This window comes from Pyxicephalus adspersus, chromosome 3 (genome assembly GCF_032062135.1).
Source record: "Pyxicephalus adspersus chromosome 3, UCB_Pads_2.0, whole genome shotgun sequence".
NCBI classification, from domain to species: domain Eukaryota; kingdom Metazoa; phylum Chordata; class Amphibia; order Anura; family Pyxicephalidae; genus Pyxicephalus; species Pyxicephalus adspersus.
In genome coordinates, this window is record NC_092860.1 from 90,869,076 (window position 1) to 90,888,364 (window position 19,289).

The 19,289-nt window shown below is 37.0% G+C and overlaps 1 protein-coding gene across 1 annotated transcript in view; it reads right to left on the minus strand.

Annotated features, from left to right (window-relative positions):
- Positions 1-4,667: 4,667 nt before the first annotated feature.
- Positions 4,668-19,289, minus strand: part of CXXC4 (CXXC finger protein 4) — a 178,869-nt gene continuing 164,247 nt past the window's right edge. The window contains exon 3 of the mRNA XM_072405653.1: positions 4,668-5,427. Within this exon, the coding sequence (XP_072261754.1) occupies positions 5,371-5,427 (57 nt within the window). The 3' untranslated portion in view covers positions 4,668-5,370. The remainder of the gene's footprint in view (positions 5,428-19,289) is intronic.

The following is a 19,289-nucleotide window of genomic DNA, read 5'->3' on the forward strand; positions in this document are numbered from 1 at the left end:
CCCACGCACAGCAAGTCATCCAAATGCAGCACTGAGTCTACCTCCGCTAAATCATGCACCACCTGAACTTATTCGCCTCCTTCTTTGGGACCAACCCCAACGGCGACACCACTAACTCTTCCAAGGGGGGCCGTGAAAATGGTCCCACCATCCTCCCTGAACTTACCTCTTTCCTTAACTTTCCTGCAACCACCTCCGTCCCCATGTTACATGGAATACGAAACCTCCTCCCTCAAAACCTCTGCAGCATTCTCTCCCGGCTGGGCCTCCACCGGTCGGGCCCCGGACATCTCGGTCGGAACTGATGAGGTCGTCTGCTCCCAACTCCTACCATGACGCCGAGCCCTCTGGATCTCCAGGCTCAGGCGCACCAGCGTCCGGGACCGCCGAGGGCGTGCCCTTTCTACTCCGGTAACCACCGACGAACCTTCACCTCCAGGCACTATGGCAGCCAGCTGGCCTTCCAGCCACCCTGGATCCCTTCCTGCCGCAGCCTCCGACAATCGGGCCCACAAGGCCTCAGCACTTTCCATCAGGTAAGGCTGAACAATTATTCTCTCTCACTTCTTCTGTAAATAATGACTGCCCCTTTTTCTCTCCTTAGCCTTTTATGTCCTTTGTTACCCCCCCCTATTGTTATACAAACTTAACCAATCCCAATACACTAATCCTAAACCCTCCCCCTCACACCTACTTTTGAAGTAATGTTGTCCTCCGCATAGCTCCCTTCTCGCCGGCTCTGGGGCCTCCCTTTTTCCAAGTTTAGGTTATTAGCTTCAATGCCTATTTGGATATTTTATGTAATGTTGGTATTGATTCCCTTTAGACGTTCCAGTTTCCCTTTCAACAAACCAAAATACAGGTTAACCTGCTGAATTGAATGCTAGTGCTGTGGTATGTCTGAATTTTCTATGCACACTCAAAAAAAGCTAATCAAGGAATATGTTGCCATTGGTATAGTATAAATTATTAAAATAATTTAGTCATTATATCATCACTTTCATTATTACTGGGAAAGGTTCATTTACTCATTATTACTGATAACACTGCAGCAAAGAATGTAGTTATAACGGATATTGAAATTGTCCTATAGTCCTGGATATTCATGGGGGCAATTTCTTAAATCAGGACTATGATTTAAAATTGCCACAGGCTTCAGTAAGAATTTTCTATAACTCTATAAGCCCACATTAATCATTAGGCATTGATCTAAACATACACTGTTTAACTTTGTATGTCATTGTTGCAGAGTCATAGCCAGAAGGACAGAACTTAGAAGTAGCTGATGAGTCTGCAAATTTTTGTTTGATTTAGAGGGATATTTTGCTAAACATAAGCAAGAAAGTTACATTATATGAACCACTAATGTAGAAAAATAGTTGTCATTATATATTTAATCAGATACATAATGAAACATAAAGCAAATCTGTACTTAATTTTATTTCATGAAATCATATCTAAACTCAAAAACATAAAGTGTAGTATATTGAAGCCTAACAGTCTTTAATTGCTGCATTAGGTTTTTTTTATCTTTATTTTTAGTTGGTAATGAATAACAAACGTCCTATTCTTAGCCAGAAAAAAGGAAAGTGATGCAGCCACCACCCTTAAGCACTGGAAAGACCCAATATATTATATTTTTGGTTTTGAGTTAAAATACTATTCTTATGATTTCCTGTAGCCTTGTTGTAACCACTTCCTGTCTACGTGCGTGAATCATAGTTGAGGCAACATGACATTTCACTTGATGGGTTTCTGATGGTAACAATAATAAACTAAGACACTTTACATGTGTTAAAAAAAACATTTGTAGTTCCCCCCACATAACGGGAGAGCAACAAAGAACAAGGAAAAATATTTTAACCCAAAATAATAAAGGATTGAAGAATAAGTTTTTTAGAAAGATCACCAGGTACAGTATTATTTTATTTAATGTTTCAAAATAATGAAAATGACTTTAAAAATTACATTACATGTAGACATCTATAACATTTCAGTGACTACATTTACATACATTAGTGAATAATTAAAGTCACAATATTAAAAATCACTTATTTAGCACTAGACACTGGAAAGCAATAAGAGCAATCTCAATGTTTCTGTGTTTCTTAGTATCATAAAACACCATTTTTTTGTGTGGTTTGGGATGACCTACAAAAATTAGTAGTAGCATGAACTTTAGTTTGTTAAAATCTATTATAACTTTTTCATATATTTCAAAAAGATTTCAAAGATCACAGATAATCCTATTCTTACAAAATGTTAACTTAAACCCAAGGATTTTATTTCTAATATTATTATTATTACCACTACTTTCATTGTAAGTAATCTCCTGGATTCATTTTCATAAACTCATTAAATCACCTTTAATTAGGCTCTTGAGATTTATTGCGGACAGGGAGTTGCTTGTGAATTCATGCCCTTACTGTATGGTTATCTGTGTTCTTCTGAAGAATGTAAAAATGGTGCCCATGTACACATGATTATTTTGAAGGTTTGAGAACATTGCATACCACCTATTTTTAAGCAAAATTAACGTAAATGCTGTTACCAATTATATTTTATGTTGTCTATTATCTGTTTGTGAATGTTCCCAAAATGTGAAAAGCTTATCTCCTTTTTCTAAAATGTAGTTTCTTTTTATGCAAATATTCTGCCCTAAAACATTGATTTAATTGTTGGCTTTTAAGGTAAATGTAAACACTAAAAGAATTGTTTTTATGGGTCCATGTGTTCATATTTTCGCCAAAATTCATCAAACATGATAATTTAATAAACACATTTTGATTAAGAGTTGTGTAGATTTTGGGTAAAAACAACCACAAATGGACTCATTAAACAACTAAATCAACTCCCATTTTGTTAAATGATTTCAACTTTTTACATTGTGTGTTGTATCTCCTTGCAGCCAGTTTCTGTCTCATTGCATGGAATTTAGTGATGGCTGCTTGGCATTTCTTAGAAGACGGAAGAAGAAGGACTTTCTAATGATGACAACAGTGGACTATGCTGAACTTGTTATGGAAAAGTAGCAAAAAGAACTGGAAATGAGATTACCATTGCAGGATCTTTTATACACAATACCTATCCTGTAAAGAATTTCATTTTTTCTGCAGAGTTTTTTAGAAACTTCCAGTTTCTTTGAGCTGCCTAGATGTAATGTGCTAACAGAAAAATAAATGATCTGCTATTTTGGATTATGTAGAGAGAGTGGGTGCTTTTTTAATGTAGAATGGGAGTCATAATTTGATTACCTTTTTTCATTTAGTGTTCTGTTTGTTGTAACTCCCTCATTTTTCATCTATAATTTTTATACTGACAATTTAAAATAGTCTATAATCTCATTCTGTGAAATAGTGTAAATAAATTAGGATGATGACTTCCTATTTGTTAGCATAAGGGTAGGTCAATATAGATTAAATAAACTTTCAGAACCATTGGTAGTCATTTAAACCAGTGGTAGCTAACCTTTTCGTGGCGGCTGACCACTAAAATTACCGTCTCCGGACTGCGCATGTGTGGGGAGCCAGGTGTCACTCAAAGAGGAAGAAACTTCCCCATAATGACGTTATGATGCCAGAACCCACCCACTCTCCCATCTCAGGTCATAGCCTGTCCAGGGATACAATCCGCCCACTTTCCTGAGCTTACGATCTGTATAGGGAACATGGTCCATGGCTCTGACTGGTGCGTCCCCCCAGCAGGGTCTTTCCCCACTTGAGGGTGCACTGGCCGGAGCCGCAACCACTGGTTGGTGACCGCTGATTTAAAGCTTTTTCACTCTTAGGGCTCTATTTATAAATCAGGGAATCTGACTTTTCCTCAAACATTTACTGGTGAGAATCTTCCATGTTGTTGTGTTTCAATGGTAGTAACAAATTCCCACAAGGGGATGTTTGAGGACAGATTTCCTGTTTTGAAAAAAAATTGAGGTATTAGAAACCAACATAAACCCTTTTACCTTCCTAACTTACTCCACTAACAGACTGAACTACCAGTATGTTCCTACTAGCTACTATCACTAAAACAATTCTATTCTACTACTCATATAGAAGTGAATACAAGATTTTGTTTCACCTTTTATTTCCCCTATTCTTCTAAAAAATATACATAGAAAAAAAAAAACTATTCAAAATATAAGTAACAGTTTGGCCTGCAGTTGTACCTTAATTTATTTCTATATGTGAATTCCGGTACAGAAATGTTTTCATGCGATTATAGATATTCTAGCATAATGTAATTTCTAAATTTATTTTAAAAGCACAGATACCTATATTATCTAATTTTATTATTTTTACCCCAAATAATTATCTGCGTTAGGTTACATCTGTTTTTTTAGGGATTAGCTAGAATTTCCCACATCTGTACTCCTATAATAGGGATTGAACAGACATTGAGACATGTTAGCCAAAGGCTTTGTGAATATCCATACAATACATAGGGCTTCATTTATGAAAGCACTCCAAATATATTCACAAAATGGTCCTAGGTCCAAATGTCTTCAAGACTGGAGAAGATAGACTTTCATGAAGAAAATCTGGATGATCCAGCAAACCTGGAATGGATTTCTTTAAAAACATTAGCTATTGGCAAATACTTTCAATTTTGAACCAGACTTATTCCAGGTTTACTGGATTACCCATGTTCTCCCATGATAGTCTATCTTTTTCAGTGTTGAAGACATTTGGACCTAGGACCATTTTGTTAATATGCACTTCATTTATCCAGTCACATGCAGACAAAATAGGAAAATATGTTTTTATTTTCACACAATTGGATAATTAAAGTTAATCTTTACATATTTTACTGAATTTTTCAAATTTTACAAATTTTATTTGAATTGTGTTGTGCCACAACTTTAATCGAGTTGGCACTTGTTTTATATAATTTAGGGCTATCCAACTCCATGCCTCAAACAGACAGAAAAAAATTCAGACCTGTTTGTGGCCCTTGATCAAAATGTCTATGAATATTATAAAGAGGATCTAGATACCCCTAAATGAGCAGAAATGTTTGATTTTTACAGTACTGTCAAAACTACAATCACAACTATCACATTTTTTTCTTTTTTCATTGCATAAGTCACATCTTACATTGACACTGATGCACAAAATCTTTGGTGCTTCCACTTATTTTGCTGGACTTGCTGCTTTACCAGTTCATATGTTTCAAACTTTCAGTAAGTTCACATTCCCAAATAGACCTACATTGTAAATCATTAAGTGTGTAAAATCACAATTAAAGAAAAAAACACAACTAGAATACAAATATTTTCTGACTGATGAGAATGGCGCAAAATGTATCTCTTGTCTTAACCAGAAAGAGTTTTTCTTTCTTCAAATAATGCACTGTTTGATCATTCTTGAGTTTTTACTGGAGTTCATTTGGAATATTCGAGTATGCCGCAGTGTTAAAGTTGTAGAATACCTGTGAAAAAAAAAGAATGTAAACAAGTGAACAGACCTACAAGGAGAAATGTAAAAGCAATTGTGAATTTCCAAAAACATGATACAGCCTTTTTATAGTCTTACACATTTTCTTTCCAACACACACAAACAGACGTAGCTACTGGCAGATAGTGTACAAGCTGGCACAATAGTATATTAAAGTATACTGTTTCGAAAGCAAATCTGTCACTTAGAGGAGGGTATAATTTAACTTATCAGTTTTATTATCTACTTTCCCTGTTTTGTGCGGGGGAAATAACAGTAAATTGGAGTAAATCTCTCAAAAATCAGGGAAAATCCCCTCTTAGGCTGTGTTCACCAGAATAGGTATTACCATTGGTTGATTTCCCCTTTGGACCATTGATGGTGACAGCTGTAAAAGGTTTTACTTTTTTTACTTTCCTAATGACCATGGTCATAAGAGCAGAGCCACAAACATAATATTTTTACATTGTCCACCTAAGGAAACAATGTGGGTTAAAGTTATGCATGCAAGTAAATTCATTGAAAAATTTGAGTCAAGTCCGCATTGTTTCTTTTACAAAGTAGCTCACAATTTTCCATTTGGTTTGTTATCCTGTGTTTTGAATAACGCCAAGGCTGTATTTACCAAGGCCAATTCATAAGGCAGCAGATATACATACAGAAGCATCACAATTTACAAGATATAAAAGTGTATCTTTTTCTGTTTCAGTCTTTTCAGCATTACCATATAGGTTCTGTATATAGGCCTGAACAGAAGCAAAACTGGGCTGGGGACCGGGGAATATTCTCAAGCATTCTCCTTGACCCTCTTAAAAGTGTTTCTATCATGAAAGGACTAGTTGGCTGTGTTTGCTCTAGTCTCTTCATGACCAGAATGATATCTAATGTCCATGAGGATATTCATGAGGCCAGATACAGTTATAGTAAATCTGTCATAATTTAAAATCTGCACAAAAAGGCATGATCATGTGAAACCTTCAAAATAATTAGTAGGTACAGATAGGTTGAAATTATATGCAAATTATTTATTTCCATCTCCTGTGCCTCCTTGTTAGTATTGAAATATGATAGGTGGCCATACGACAAAATAGAAAAGCCTGGGAGATGGCAGTGGATAAGACAAATCCTTACAAGTTGAAACTACTTATAGTTCAGCTCCCTTTATCTCTGATTATCTCTCCATATACATTTTTTGATCACATGCTCAGTAAACATTCCACTGGTTTGTAAAAAGATTACTTTTAACAATATAGAAAACATTGGCCATATGCCCCATTTCCTTTTTACTGTGTATGGGTCACACCCTATACATACTTCTTTTTATGACTATTTTATGACTGGCCTTCAGTGTTGAATGTATATTACTTTTTCTTAGTGTTGTGCATAATAAAGAACAGTGGGTCCAGTGGGTAATAGAAAATGTGGGTAAAGGACAATGACCCACCTTCCCAGTACCCTGTTTTTTATATCCAAGCATTACTACATTGCACCAGTCCACACTGCCTTTGTACATTTTAAGCTAGTATTTGGTGCTATCACACATTAGGAAAAATGTAAAGTAAATGTATAATTTATTATAATGGATCTGAATATAGTACAATGATTTGAATTATTTTGCCCATCTAAGAAATGGACCTGTTATATCTTGTTAGTGGCTTGTATTGCTCTTGCGAAAGCCTGGAAATCTCCTACTATCTCCATTGTCTCCACTCAAACCAAAATTCGACTGGATTTTGCCAAATGACAAGTTCACCTGAACTCTTAAGCTGCATACACACGTGCAATTTTTGTCGTTGGAAAGGATCTTTCACGATCCTTTCCAACGACAAAGGACTACACGATGCATGAACGGTGCTGTACATACAGCACCGTTCTGCTCTATGGAGAGGAGAGGGGGACAACGATGGAGCAGCACCCTGCTGCGCGCTCTCCCCCTTTCCTTGCATTAGGATCGGTAGTCGTTCATTGTCCGTGGATCCATCCTGGCGATGGACGACGCCGACTGTACACACGCCAGATTCTCGCCCGATATCTGGCCAATGCCGATTATCGGGCGAGAAAAATCTGACGTTTGTACGCAGCTTCAAGGATAAAACATCCACTTTTGAACTTACATGGAATCCTTGGATAGACTTCGACAAGTTCGTCGGCTGCTCTGAACGTTCCACAATGAGGACTGCTTTCCCTTTCCCTTCCCTTCTCTTTCCCATTCCAACTATATACTGATAGAACTATTATAACTAATTTTATCTTTTCAAAACTGTTTTAAATGAGATTTCTGTTTTTAATAGTGTATAGCTTTCCATTTATAAACTTGTTTCTGGTAATATGGAACACCCAAGACTTAACATATTTAAAATAAAATGATGTGTGTTCTTATACATATCATTGTTTATGCTTGCAATAGATCTTCTGTATTACAATATTTCTATGATCTATCAATAGCAGTTTGTGTTTGAAAAACATACATCATACACAATAGTTAAAAAACACATATCCATTAAAGTGAATATGATGAGGAATAATATTTTAAATGCAGTCAATGTTCAGTGCTCAAGTAAGTATAATCAAATTATATTTGAACATCATGTTAAATTCTACTTACAGTAAGTTCAATTTATTTGTTAGGCAAAGCTGTATATTTGCCTTTCCCTGAACATCTATTCTGTACACTGCTAAAATGACCAATTATCATTTTCTATACATCTATAATCACTTTAGGCTGGCTTGGTTCGATTATGTCTGTAGACTTTTAAGAACATTCAGTGCCTACCTAACCGAGCACTGTGACCTGTCAACTGATAATTTTATGCCACAATATTTTAGAATTTCTTGACTGTCATTTTGTCTTGGGAAAACACTAGTCAGATCTTTCCAGTAAATCACTGACTAGGGTAGTGTTGAGTTCTTCAGGGTCTAATTCCACAGTGAGAGACAAAGTCGGTGCGTCAAAATGGCACCATGACCTGAAACAAGATACAAATTATGCATTATCTGTGTTCTGATATTTGTCAAGGTGATAAAGTGCACAGATGCAGATAGCTGACTCCGCTGTAGATATTATCTGTTCCAAACTAGACACTGACTTCTAAACTTATAATGCCGGCAAAGTTTGCTAAGTGCTCTTTTCTAGTTATCTGTTTCTATAGCAATAACACCAAATTGGAGATGAATATAGGCAGGCAAAATAGATTTTTTCCACTGTTTCCATATTTGATTTCAAATTATTTAATATTTTCTCTTTTACAAAATAGGATGTTATTGTATGATGCATCTGTGAAATTTGGTTTTCTTTGCTTTGGGCCTTTTCTATTAGAGTGGAAAATTACGAGCAGGCAGTTGTTTATTACAAGGACAGGTGATGTAAAATTAACTTACCTGCTTTTACCTTACTCTGTCATACATTCCAGCATCTTTACCTGGTCTTCTTTAGTGTTCAAGACCTTCAACTATCTTGATTGGCCAAGCAGGAATGTTGTAACTTCCACACATACTCACTGGAGTTTATTTATTCCTGGCAGTCAAACACTGAGCTGCACATGCTTGTAATGTTGGCAGTATCTTTTTTTGACAAATCAATTCAGATAAGTTTTAATCGTTCAACTACATGTAAGCCCACTAAACTTGCATGCCATATTAAAGGGCTAAGGTAGTTTCTAATGACATGTTTTATCTTTTCAAAGCTTCAGCTTTCATTAAAATAATACCTGATCATCCTCCCATGAGGGACTATTTCCAGGCACATCATAGAGTTACAATGCTTTGTTTCTTTCTCCTAATCCTGGTCTGTAAACCTGCCACATGGGCTTCCAGTGGACAATGAGAATCTATGTTCTCCTGCTGTCATCCTAGGAAGCCTAAATATTAACATGCACTTGATGCTTACGTATTCATCACAATGATTTCTAATGATTCTTATTGTACTTCTCCATTGTCACCCCGTTACATGCACCATGGTGGAGACGACAAGAGAACAGGTTAACACCCTGAGCAAGCATGGTCCTCCTTTATCACTACTGGGAAGCCAATCTAGAGCAATAATACACAGCTGACACTGGAGCAGGTGCATGACACACTAATTACCTTTTTTCCAGCTAAGGTTAACATCTACTTTACATCTGCTAAAAGGATGTGTCTATTGTGTGAGCAATTTGGCCTGTTTTCCTCTTATTTAGAATAGATTGAAAAAACTGGTGCACTTATTGGAGCTCACTACTTGTTGACTGCAAGTGGTACACATGCAGCCATATGTAATTATTCAAATTCACCCTAATAAAAGCATTTTGTAATTGTAAAAAAATTAAAGAACTGCTGTTGATCTTTATTTACAGGAAAGATAGATATCACATGAACACTGAATCCTCTGTGTTGTAACACACATGGGGCCCCTCCTGTGGCTTCTAGGTTTTCTCCAAATAGGAGGTTGCAAAGACAAGGTGTGCCTGCAGTGCCCCCAGTGGTGACATTTGTGGCAGCATAACCGGTACTATGATTCTGTATTGGAATGTCTGTAGTCCAACAAGAATCCCATGTGATACAACAAAGAGGGACCCACAACAAACAAAGTACTTTCATTGCACTGGAAATCTTTTTTCAAGTAAAATTTCTTAGAACGCCACCCTTTAACTTAAATTCTAATTGTAGAGGTAGTTTACCATGCTTTTCTGGGACACCAGTCATTAACATACCAAAAAGAATATATTATTTTTTTTTACTTTTTGTGATCATATTCACACTAGTATAAAGTTAACTAAGAAGGAGCTAATTTGCATTTAGTATCTATTATCAGCCTTTTCCAAGTGCCAAGTGCTTAGTTGCAATGCTGGCTGTTTACTTCAGAAGGTGCACATACTAAATCAAGGATCAATAATATCTAATAATATGTCTATGAGGAGTTTTATCAGGGAACAGTGCTGCAGATCTCTGGAGACTCAGAAATTCCTTCATGTCTTGCTGATTTAGGAAGCAATCACGCTACCTTCCGAGAAGGGAAATATATATAACAACAACAAACTGCTGAGCCGATTGCCAGGGGAGAAGCAGATCTCCTACCACAATGATCATTGCAATGTCTGGAGCTTACCAAATGTATTTATAACGGCAAAGCTGCTAAATTATATTATGCAAACCTGGCAATGTGTGCTAAGGGGGGAAAAGAACATTTTAAAGTACATAAGCTTGTGTTATGCATGTATAATATTTAAAGGAGAATGGCAAAAAAACGGACAAAGTGGAAAGGAGGGAAATGTTGAAATGTAAATTTTTCTTGTGCTGCTGGTCCAGAAAAACTTTACCTAATGATCCCTGTGCTAAACATTTATCCCTTCAAATCCTGAAGGATTTACCATAATATCATCTCCAGCAAAGGCCTTTTTCATGGATATGTATGAGGAATCTTCTGAAGCTCAGTCTAGGACTCTGAAATGGACCATTTGTTGAAAAGTGAAGAATCACAACCTTTTACGTTCCCCATGAACAGATTCATTTACTTCTACGTAATCTGGTGCACCGTATTTTTAAAAATCAAGTACTCAGTGACTATTAAAATGACTATAAAAACACCATCATACATGATTGTCCCCTGACTGGGCCATATAATGATGCCAGGTTTCATGCCAGTGTATCAAGATATTTAAGGCAGCGGAACTGATTGCCTGCTTGAACAGGTCAAGCTCGGAGACACCTTTGGATTTCAGGTAAGTATTGAGGCCTGTGATAATAAACTGCTGACCATAATGTTACCACATGCTTAAATACAGTTCCAACTGCTCACATTCAACCCAGAGGGAGCAGTTAGTAACCATACACTTCTTGTGTTTGTACGCAACTCCTGTTTTTGTGGACTGTGGTGTAGTTCCTGAATGGGACAAGTCACTTTTGGCTGAGAGGTTGCCTTTCCTCATCTGGCGGAAGAAGGCACCTCAACCTCATTCAACCTCTTTACCATTCAACAGCGGTTGTCAAATCATGTGGTTGACAGCATAGTAGTTAAAGAGAGGTTGTTGGGAGTGGCTGACAGCTGTGGTTTTCAATCTGAAGTCTCAAAGGAGCCTTAAGGTTCTACTTATAGCTTTTTTTTAACATTAAAAAGCATAAAAAGTCTGCTTTAGGCAAGCACAGTAAGCAGATCTAAAACTTTCACTGTGTTACAGGTAATTATGTGCTCCTGTTTTATCTTATAAGATCCCATATTTCCTTTGCATACTGTCAACATCCTTACTTATAACTTATAGGGAAGAAAAAAAGAAAAGGACATACCCAAGGACAGTCCCAATGGGACTTTAATGACAGTTATTTTTCATAAAAACCTAAACATTTTATAAAAATTTATTAATAACATCATCCATTTTTATGGACATATGTGTGTATATATACATATAGGTACACTCGGTTTTTGAAGCTGATGATCCACAGGATCCGATGTATGAACCTAGAGAAAAATGCTTTATATAAAGTATCAAAACTGATATTTATAGATAGATATCTAGAGTGGTCTTCTGATCTGTGGGCTGTGGTTTCCGCTGACTCCCCTATTGCTTGCCTCTGCACTGGGGGACAAAGTGCATTATTTATGTTTTACTGGTATGTATCTATATGAGGGATTGATATTGTGATGGTAATATTTGAAACTGAGGTAAATATGTTGTGAAACATGGAAGTAATATTTTTTTGTATTGTGTTGTAGTGCTGAGATACTTGGTTGTGTTGTACCGTATCCCTGAATAAGTGGATTCTGTCTATGAAACGCGTTGGATAAAGGACAACTCTCAGTATATGTACTACATCAGCACAAAATTTTTAACAAATGAAGCAAAGGTTTTTTATGGATGGATGTTATTAATAAATTATAATAAAATGTTTACCTTTTTATAAAAAATAACTGTCGTTAAAGTCCCTTTGGTATGTCCTTTTCTTTTTTGTTTTCTATAAACTATGTGCTCGTAGCTACATATGTCTGTCAACTTCAATCCTGAAAGAAAAGAATCTTACAAATCTTTAGAAATATTTACATAGCATGATTCAGCTGGCTTTAACATAGATATTTCCTTCTAAACCTATAATTACAACTGAATAATTTCTTGGACTATTTTGCATTGTGTTCATGTATTTTTATTATTATATGTAACCCTTTATACATTTTTTAAAATAGTATCACTTTTTTGAAACAACCTTCCATATTATCTAGAAGCTGTTCCAGTAAAAAGGCTTTTGAAGGTTTTCATATCTCTTACAGTAACAAACCATTTTATTGCAGGTGGAAATTATTATATTTTTTATTTTTACAGGTGCCATTTTCTGGTGACCTTACAGTTGCTTCCCATTGAAAGTTTTATTTGGATTTTTATGTATTTGCATGAATCAACTTTCACAGCTCTTTTAGTAATTAACCCTTTTATTGCAGCTTGAGAATAAAAGAATTATTTTGTTTTTCTCTCATTGGAGATGAAAAAGAACCACAGGGAAAATAGTGGATGAAGGGAAAAATGAGTAGGGGGGCAAAAGGCAGAAGAATAATCTAACAGAGGATCTAACCTGTTCTTAATGTATCCAAACATAAAGATATAGTTTGGAATCTTCATATGCTCTATACATCCTATTTCTCTGTAATTTATATGTAGGTAGCATCATATTAATCAGTTACCGTATTTTTTGCCGTATAAGACGCACTTTTTCTTCCCCAAAACTGGGGGGGGGCAGAAGGGGAATTTGAATGGCACAGAGTGATCAGAAGGGGACAATCAATGGCACATGAGTGATCAGAAGGGGAATACAGTATGAATGGCACATGAGTGATCAGAAGGAATAATCTTTCAGAATCTTTTTTTTCTAGATTTTGCTCCTTTAAAATTGGGTGAGTCTTATATTCCGGCGAAAAATACGGTACTTATAAATGCACTCTACACACTGGTCCCTGCCAGTGAAAATCAATGATCAGACAGATCCGACAACATCCCTGATCACTATTGTTATCCCTGATAGGTTGGCATTAGCCCATTCCTCAGTGTCCCCACCTTACCTCTCTTTCTGCCTTTCTACTTTCTGCCACTTATAATCAAGGGAAAGCACAAGGGTGTATTTCTAAATATTTGCAACTGAAACTCAACCTTTATCCAGGAATTATACATTTTTTTTCAAATAAGTCAAATTTAAAATGTTAAAATCATTGGTGAAAGTTGAGTGAAGTATTTAAAAATTGATCCATACAGTGTTACCTATATCTTTTGCAGGCTTCCTAAAAATGCATTTTTCTAGTCCCAACAGCCAGAGCTACAACTATAAACATACCCCTTGAAATTAAATAGTTAATAACTGTGCTCATTATTTATGTATGCTTCTTTTGAAATCATCTCTGCTTCTTTTGCTGCATTGTTACTTTCAATCCCATATCCAGAAAACCATAAACACATGCAAGACATCACCTAACTAGTGACAGCTCCTGATATGTGTGTCTTTGCAGGCTCCTGTCTTCATGGTCACAAGGGAATGGATGTGTAATGCTGAGCAGATACCAGCCAAGTAATATAATGTGGAGCCGTTAAGGATATTATTCATACTTGATGAACACATACCTTTTCTAGTGAAACACATACATTGCGGAAACAAATGCATACATCATTTGCTAAAGCACATTTATTATAGGTGAATCTGTACCCCAGCTAATGAAACACATAGATCATAAAATGATCAGTGAACGTTGAGCAGGATTTAACCATTTACTGATTACCCGGAACCACTGTACAGGGCAAAAAGCCTTTACTTTGATTTAGAAATAAATATGTAATGTGATGTGACATTTGCTTGCTGTGGGTTGGGATTATACTGTGGGATTAGATTTAAACACAGGACCAGGGGTATAGGGCCATCTGTAGACATTACAGAAAAGGCAAACATGCCAAGACACCTGATGTGCAGTCTAGCAGACAGCCAACTGTTGACAAGGAATGGATGTAATTCTTCAAGCCCACACATGTTCCACAGATGCAGTTGTAACTTGTATTAACAGCTGCTGAGGATCACTGTGTATGTGCACATTTTTCAGGATGCCATGCTGCTCTTTCCAAAGGAATTAGCTGTGCCACCTACAGTGTGATATGCCACACACTTCACATTCCCGCCGCCACAGACATATCGTTGTATAATGCTGCACGTCTGTTCTGACCTCTTTTCTTCGTTTGAAAAATGTATTAAATGTAGCTCTGGCTGCATAAAGTAAGGATATATTCTTAACTAAATAATTGTGATAATTTTAGAATGCTGATTAAACAGCAAGCATCAATATTTCCATTAAAGGAAACTTGTACAATGAGAATATAAAGGCTGCCATTGGCAAAGGTAATTGTCTGGCTGACATACTGATCCTCTGGCTCCGGTTCGAAGTCACTTAATCAATACAAGTTAGTGAGTCAGAGTAAAAAGCAAGTACTGCATGCTTTTTAGAGGCTGATCAACAATAGCATTTTTCATATTTTCTTTTGCACAGGTTGTTTTTGATGTAAGGGTTTAATTTACTATATATGATAATATATATATATATATATATATATATATATATATATATATGTATAAATAATAATATATACATACATTCATTGTGTGAGTTAGTGCCACCTGTGCTTTAGAGTAGATCCTCTAGAATTTGCTGCAGAAAGGACAGGTAGGCGGTAAGTATATTTGAATTAATCACACATACTGCCATGCTGTCCTTTCTCAAATACAGAATTTTGAAAACCACATAGAGAGCAATCTACTTCATGCACATGTTATATTATGGATTGCATTCATTAGGAAAATATATGTGCCACATTCTTCCAATAAATTGATTCTATTATTATAATAGCAGGAAGTAGAGAGTGCAAAAATCTATTGAATGTGCATTGTAGACACAGGACTGGACATTGCAGAAGTATCCCTTCATTTAAATTATGGCTTCACTACGTTTTTAAAATATTCCAACATGTAAGTCATAAAAGTCAACTTTTGCTAAAGACTAATGAGGTAAGAAAGTTTAGCATACGAATTAGGTAAAAAATGTATTTCATGTACTGTGTGCTGTCCATGGTGCTGAAAGTTTGCAGGAAAAACAGGATAGGCAGTGGGAAATTCTAAAACTATACAATGTTATATACAGTATAAAGCAGTTTCATTACCAGTTGTCCCTTGAGTCTTAGTCCTAACCAGCTGGATCCTTGAATATCTTCTGCACAGTTTTTGACAGCTACTTTTAGTACATTTAGGCCCTAAATGTAGATATCTATGCTGTGATAAAAGAAACTTTTGTTTTTCTAAAATTTTCGGTATATGTTCCATTACAGACAAGTGTTAGAAATTAGGTGCCAATAAATAGAGCCTTCTACAAAAGTATATGAATCTGTCTTGCCCCTGTTTGTAAACACAGGTACAAATAATGAACTATACCAACTAAGTGGGATCTGGGGTGGTGGGGATGCTAGGGTGGGAATAATGTGGCAATAACAATCTAGGCTGGCACACTCTACCATGCGAGTCATTGACCTGTGTATGAACTTAAATGTAAAAGACTTAATACACAATGCCATTTTGGGGGGGTCTTGGATTATACTCGAGTATAAATGGTACATTTGACCATACATATCTCTATCCAAACCCACCCTTTCTTTTCGTTGTACCTGAAGGGAATCTGAAGCTGAATAAAGATAAGTAATAATAGTGCTCTTTTATGAATTTATTTGGATCGACATCAGGAAAATTTAAATTTAGACTGTGAATTTATTAGTTTAGGACACATTAAGGAAAATCTACAGGTTTTTGGGTTTTTATCTGACTTTATAGTTTACTTCTTCCTATTGCACTTGGGAATATGATATATGCCAGAAATATTATCTACTTTTACATGCCACAAAAAACTCCAGTGGCGTAACTATGCAGTTATATATTAAATAAAACAACATGTAAATATGTATATTGTTTATATGGTGCTATTGTGAATACCTGAACTAGTCCTAATGTCAGTCATCTGTTAAATATTGCAAAGCACCATTCAAGCTAGGAAAGGGAATGGCAGTCAATTGTGCCAGTTAGGATCCCAATCAAGATCTGTGTTGATAGTGAGAGATGAATACTCAGTGTTCACTTCTTCTTTTTTTGGATTAGCAGGTTGATGTGCGTTCAAGCTTCTTCCGCAAAGATGGTAAATGATCTAGCAATGCTGTCTGGTCGAGTTGTCTGGATCTCAAACCCAGCACCACAAAATTGAGAAATGTTTGCAAGACAGAACCAATGTTCATTTGGAAATTTGTATCTTAAACACTTTCTACAGTAGATATCTACTTTTGCTCATTGCTCATGTAAGTCTATTGATATGCTCAGGGTGACTAAAAATAATACATTTTACATTTTGGTTTGTTCTGTCCTTGTTTTTTTAAGGCATTTGTTTATCAAGGACGATGAACCCATTGCTGATTTGTATATCAAAATACTATCATTGAAATAAAGAACAGCAAGCATGTAACATGTTAGTCACATTTTCCTTTACTTTCAGGTAAATATGACAAATATACCCTAAAATGTGTACTCATTATTCCCCTTAATGGTTTTCAATAAAGCACCTTTGTCTGAACTGTTCAAGTAATAGTAGACTTTGTTGAAGATGTCACATATGCCGTGAAGTGCTCTGATTCATTCGTGTCGCTTTCTACTTATAATTTCCGCTAGGAAAGTGGTTACCACATTTCCCTCACTTTCACCACAGGACAGAATCAACAAATATTTGAACTTCTATTAAGGTTACTATTTATGACTGTAGTACGTTCTGTTTCCCAGGCTACCATGAAAAATCCGAAAATATGAACTCACAGGCTTCTAACATTGTGTTCTGTACAGAAACAAACAACGTCCAGAATATAATTGTGGGACTGTATACTTGAATCTTGTTTTTTTCTTAAAATTTTCAAAATGTGCAGATATATTTCACTGGAATGTATTCACCCCCTGTTGCTGTAGAAGGGAATTTGTTAGCAAGGATTACAAGCTCTACCATTAGTCCTAAATTGTAAATAGGAGCAGAGCAGCCCATAATGCATAGACTATACAAGAGCAACCTGGTAGAGAAGGGAACTCAAGAATCCTCCCTCCTCACCTCACTGCTGGTGACAACTACTGTCAGTGGAGTTTTAGGCAGCTATCAGGAAGGGAAGGAAAAAAAGGATGAACGTCAGATCAGAACAAGTAGTATTTGGAAGAGGTAACAGATATCCTGGCAAAGTTAGGCACAGCCTGCGTGTGTTTGACATTAGGTCCCCAGGGTGTTTCACATGCTTCCCGTGCAAAGACACAGAAACAATCATCAAGGTGCGCAGAAGAGCATTACGTGGGAACCCAGACTGGTCCATTTAACCAGGAAAACCAACAAAGTGGAGTGCATCCGGTAATGGTTATGGAGGAAGACACGGGGGGTATAAGGCCCCTCCTGAGACCCCCCTGGGACTCATTAAGTATTAATTGAGTGTTTTATAATACACCATGGTGGTTAAAATAAAAACTTTACACCTCCACTAGGATTATGTATTGATTCAAGCATTGTAGTACATGTTGGTTTGGGATTACCTTTAAATGAGGGACTATAAATGTAAACTTTGTAATTCAATGGATATGATAAGATATTTTTTGGAAAATATAAAAGTGTCCCTAAAATGTTCTTCTGATGAAGTTTGCTCTGCAAAATTATAAAAAATGGAGAAAAAGTTTATCAATGTCAAAGAATGTAGAATGAGGGGGTTCCTCTGGTCCAAAATTTAGCTCCGTTACAAGTGATATAGGCCTCAAAGTAGATAGAGGCAGAGAGCCCTGATGAAGGTCCTCCGTATAAAAATTAGCCAGTTACACACCTTCGGGACGCTCTGCCTCTATCTACTTTAAGGCCTAAATCACTTGTAATGGAGTTGTGTAACCGGCTAGTTTGTGTACAGAGGACCTCCCTCGGGGCCCTCTGTCTCTATCCACTGTGAGACCTATATACCTTGTAACTGCCATAGGGATACCTTCTGCAGCTGCTGGCATACAGAAAGGCTGAGAACAAGTCCCTTACAAGCACTTCTTGTTAGTTCCCACAGCTGAGAGAATTCTGGACCCAGACTCCTGTGGGTCGAACAGCAGTACAGGGTCGTCGTCCACCTCAACTCTGCCTGGTCTTGCCATCCACAGAACATGCCACCTTGTGTTTGGGTGGATGTACTCCCCATGTACCCTCCATATCCTCCTTTGCCCCTTCCTCCCCTTCTCCCATGCCTGCAATCTCCTCCTCATCCTCATCCTCTTCCACCTCCTCCTCTTCTTAGATTTTTGGTACACTATGCCTAGTAGGCACGCATGTCCGAGATGATGTAAACGTCATCACTTCCTGAAGCGTCCGCTCTGTGTCGTGTCTGAGCTCCACCATCATCTATTCCAACAGGCATATGATTGGGATGGTGTTACTGACACAGGCCTGATTTCTGGTCGCCTCTTCCAAAAGTGCCAATACAGTGCACAAGTCCTCAATTTGCAGCCACTCTGCAGGGTTGAAGTAAGGTAATGTAGGTAAGCATCTCAAACGAGCAGACTCTGCCACGTAATCCACCACCACTTTCTGCTGTTCAGTGAGCCGCTGCAGCATGCAAAAGGTGGAATTCCAATGAGTGGCCAAATCACAAATTAACTGGTACATCGGCAGATTGAAGTTTTGCTGTAAATCCACCAATCTGGCACTGGCTGTGTACGACCGTTGGAAATAGGCTGACAACTTTCTGGCCTTCAGCGACAGTGGCTGGAGGCCTGGGTACTTTGCAAGGAAGCGTTGTACTATGAGGCTCATGACATGGGCCAGGCAAGGTACGTGTGTGA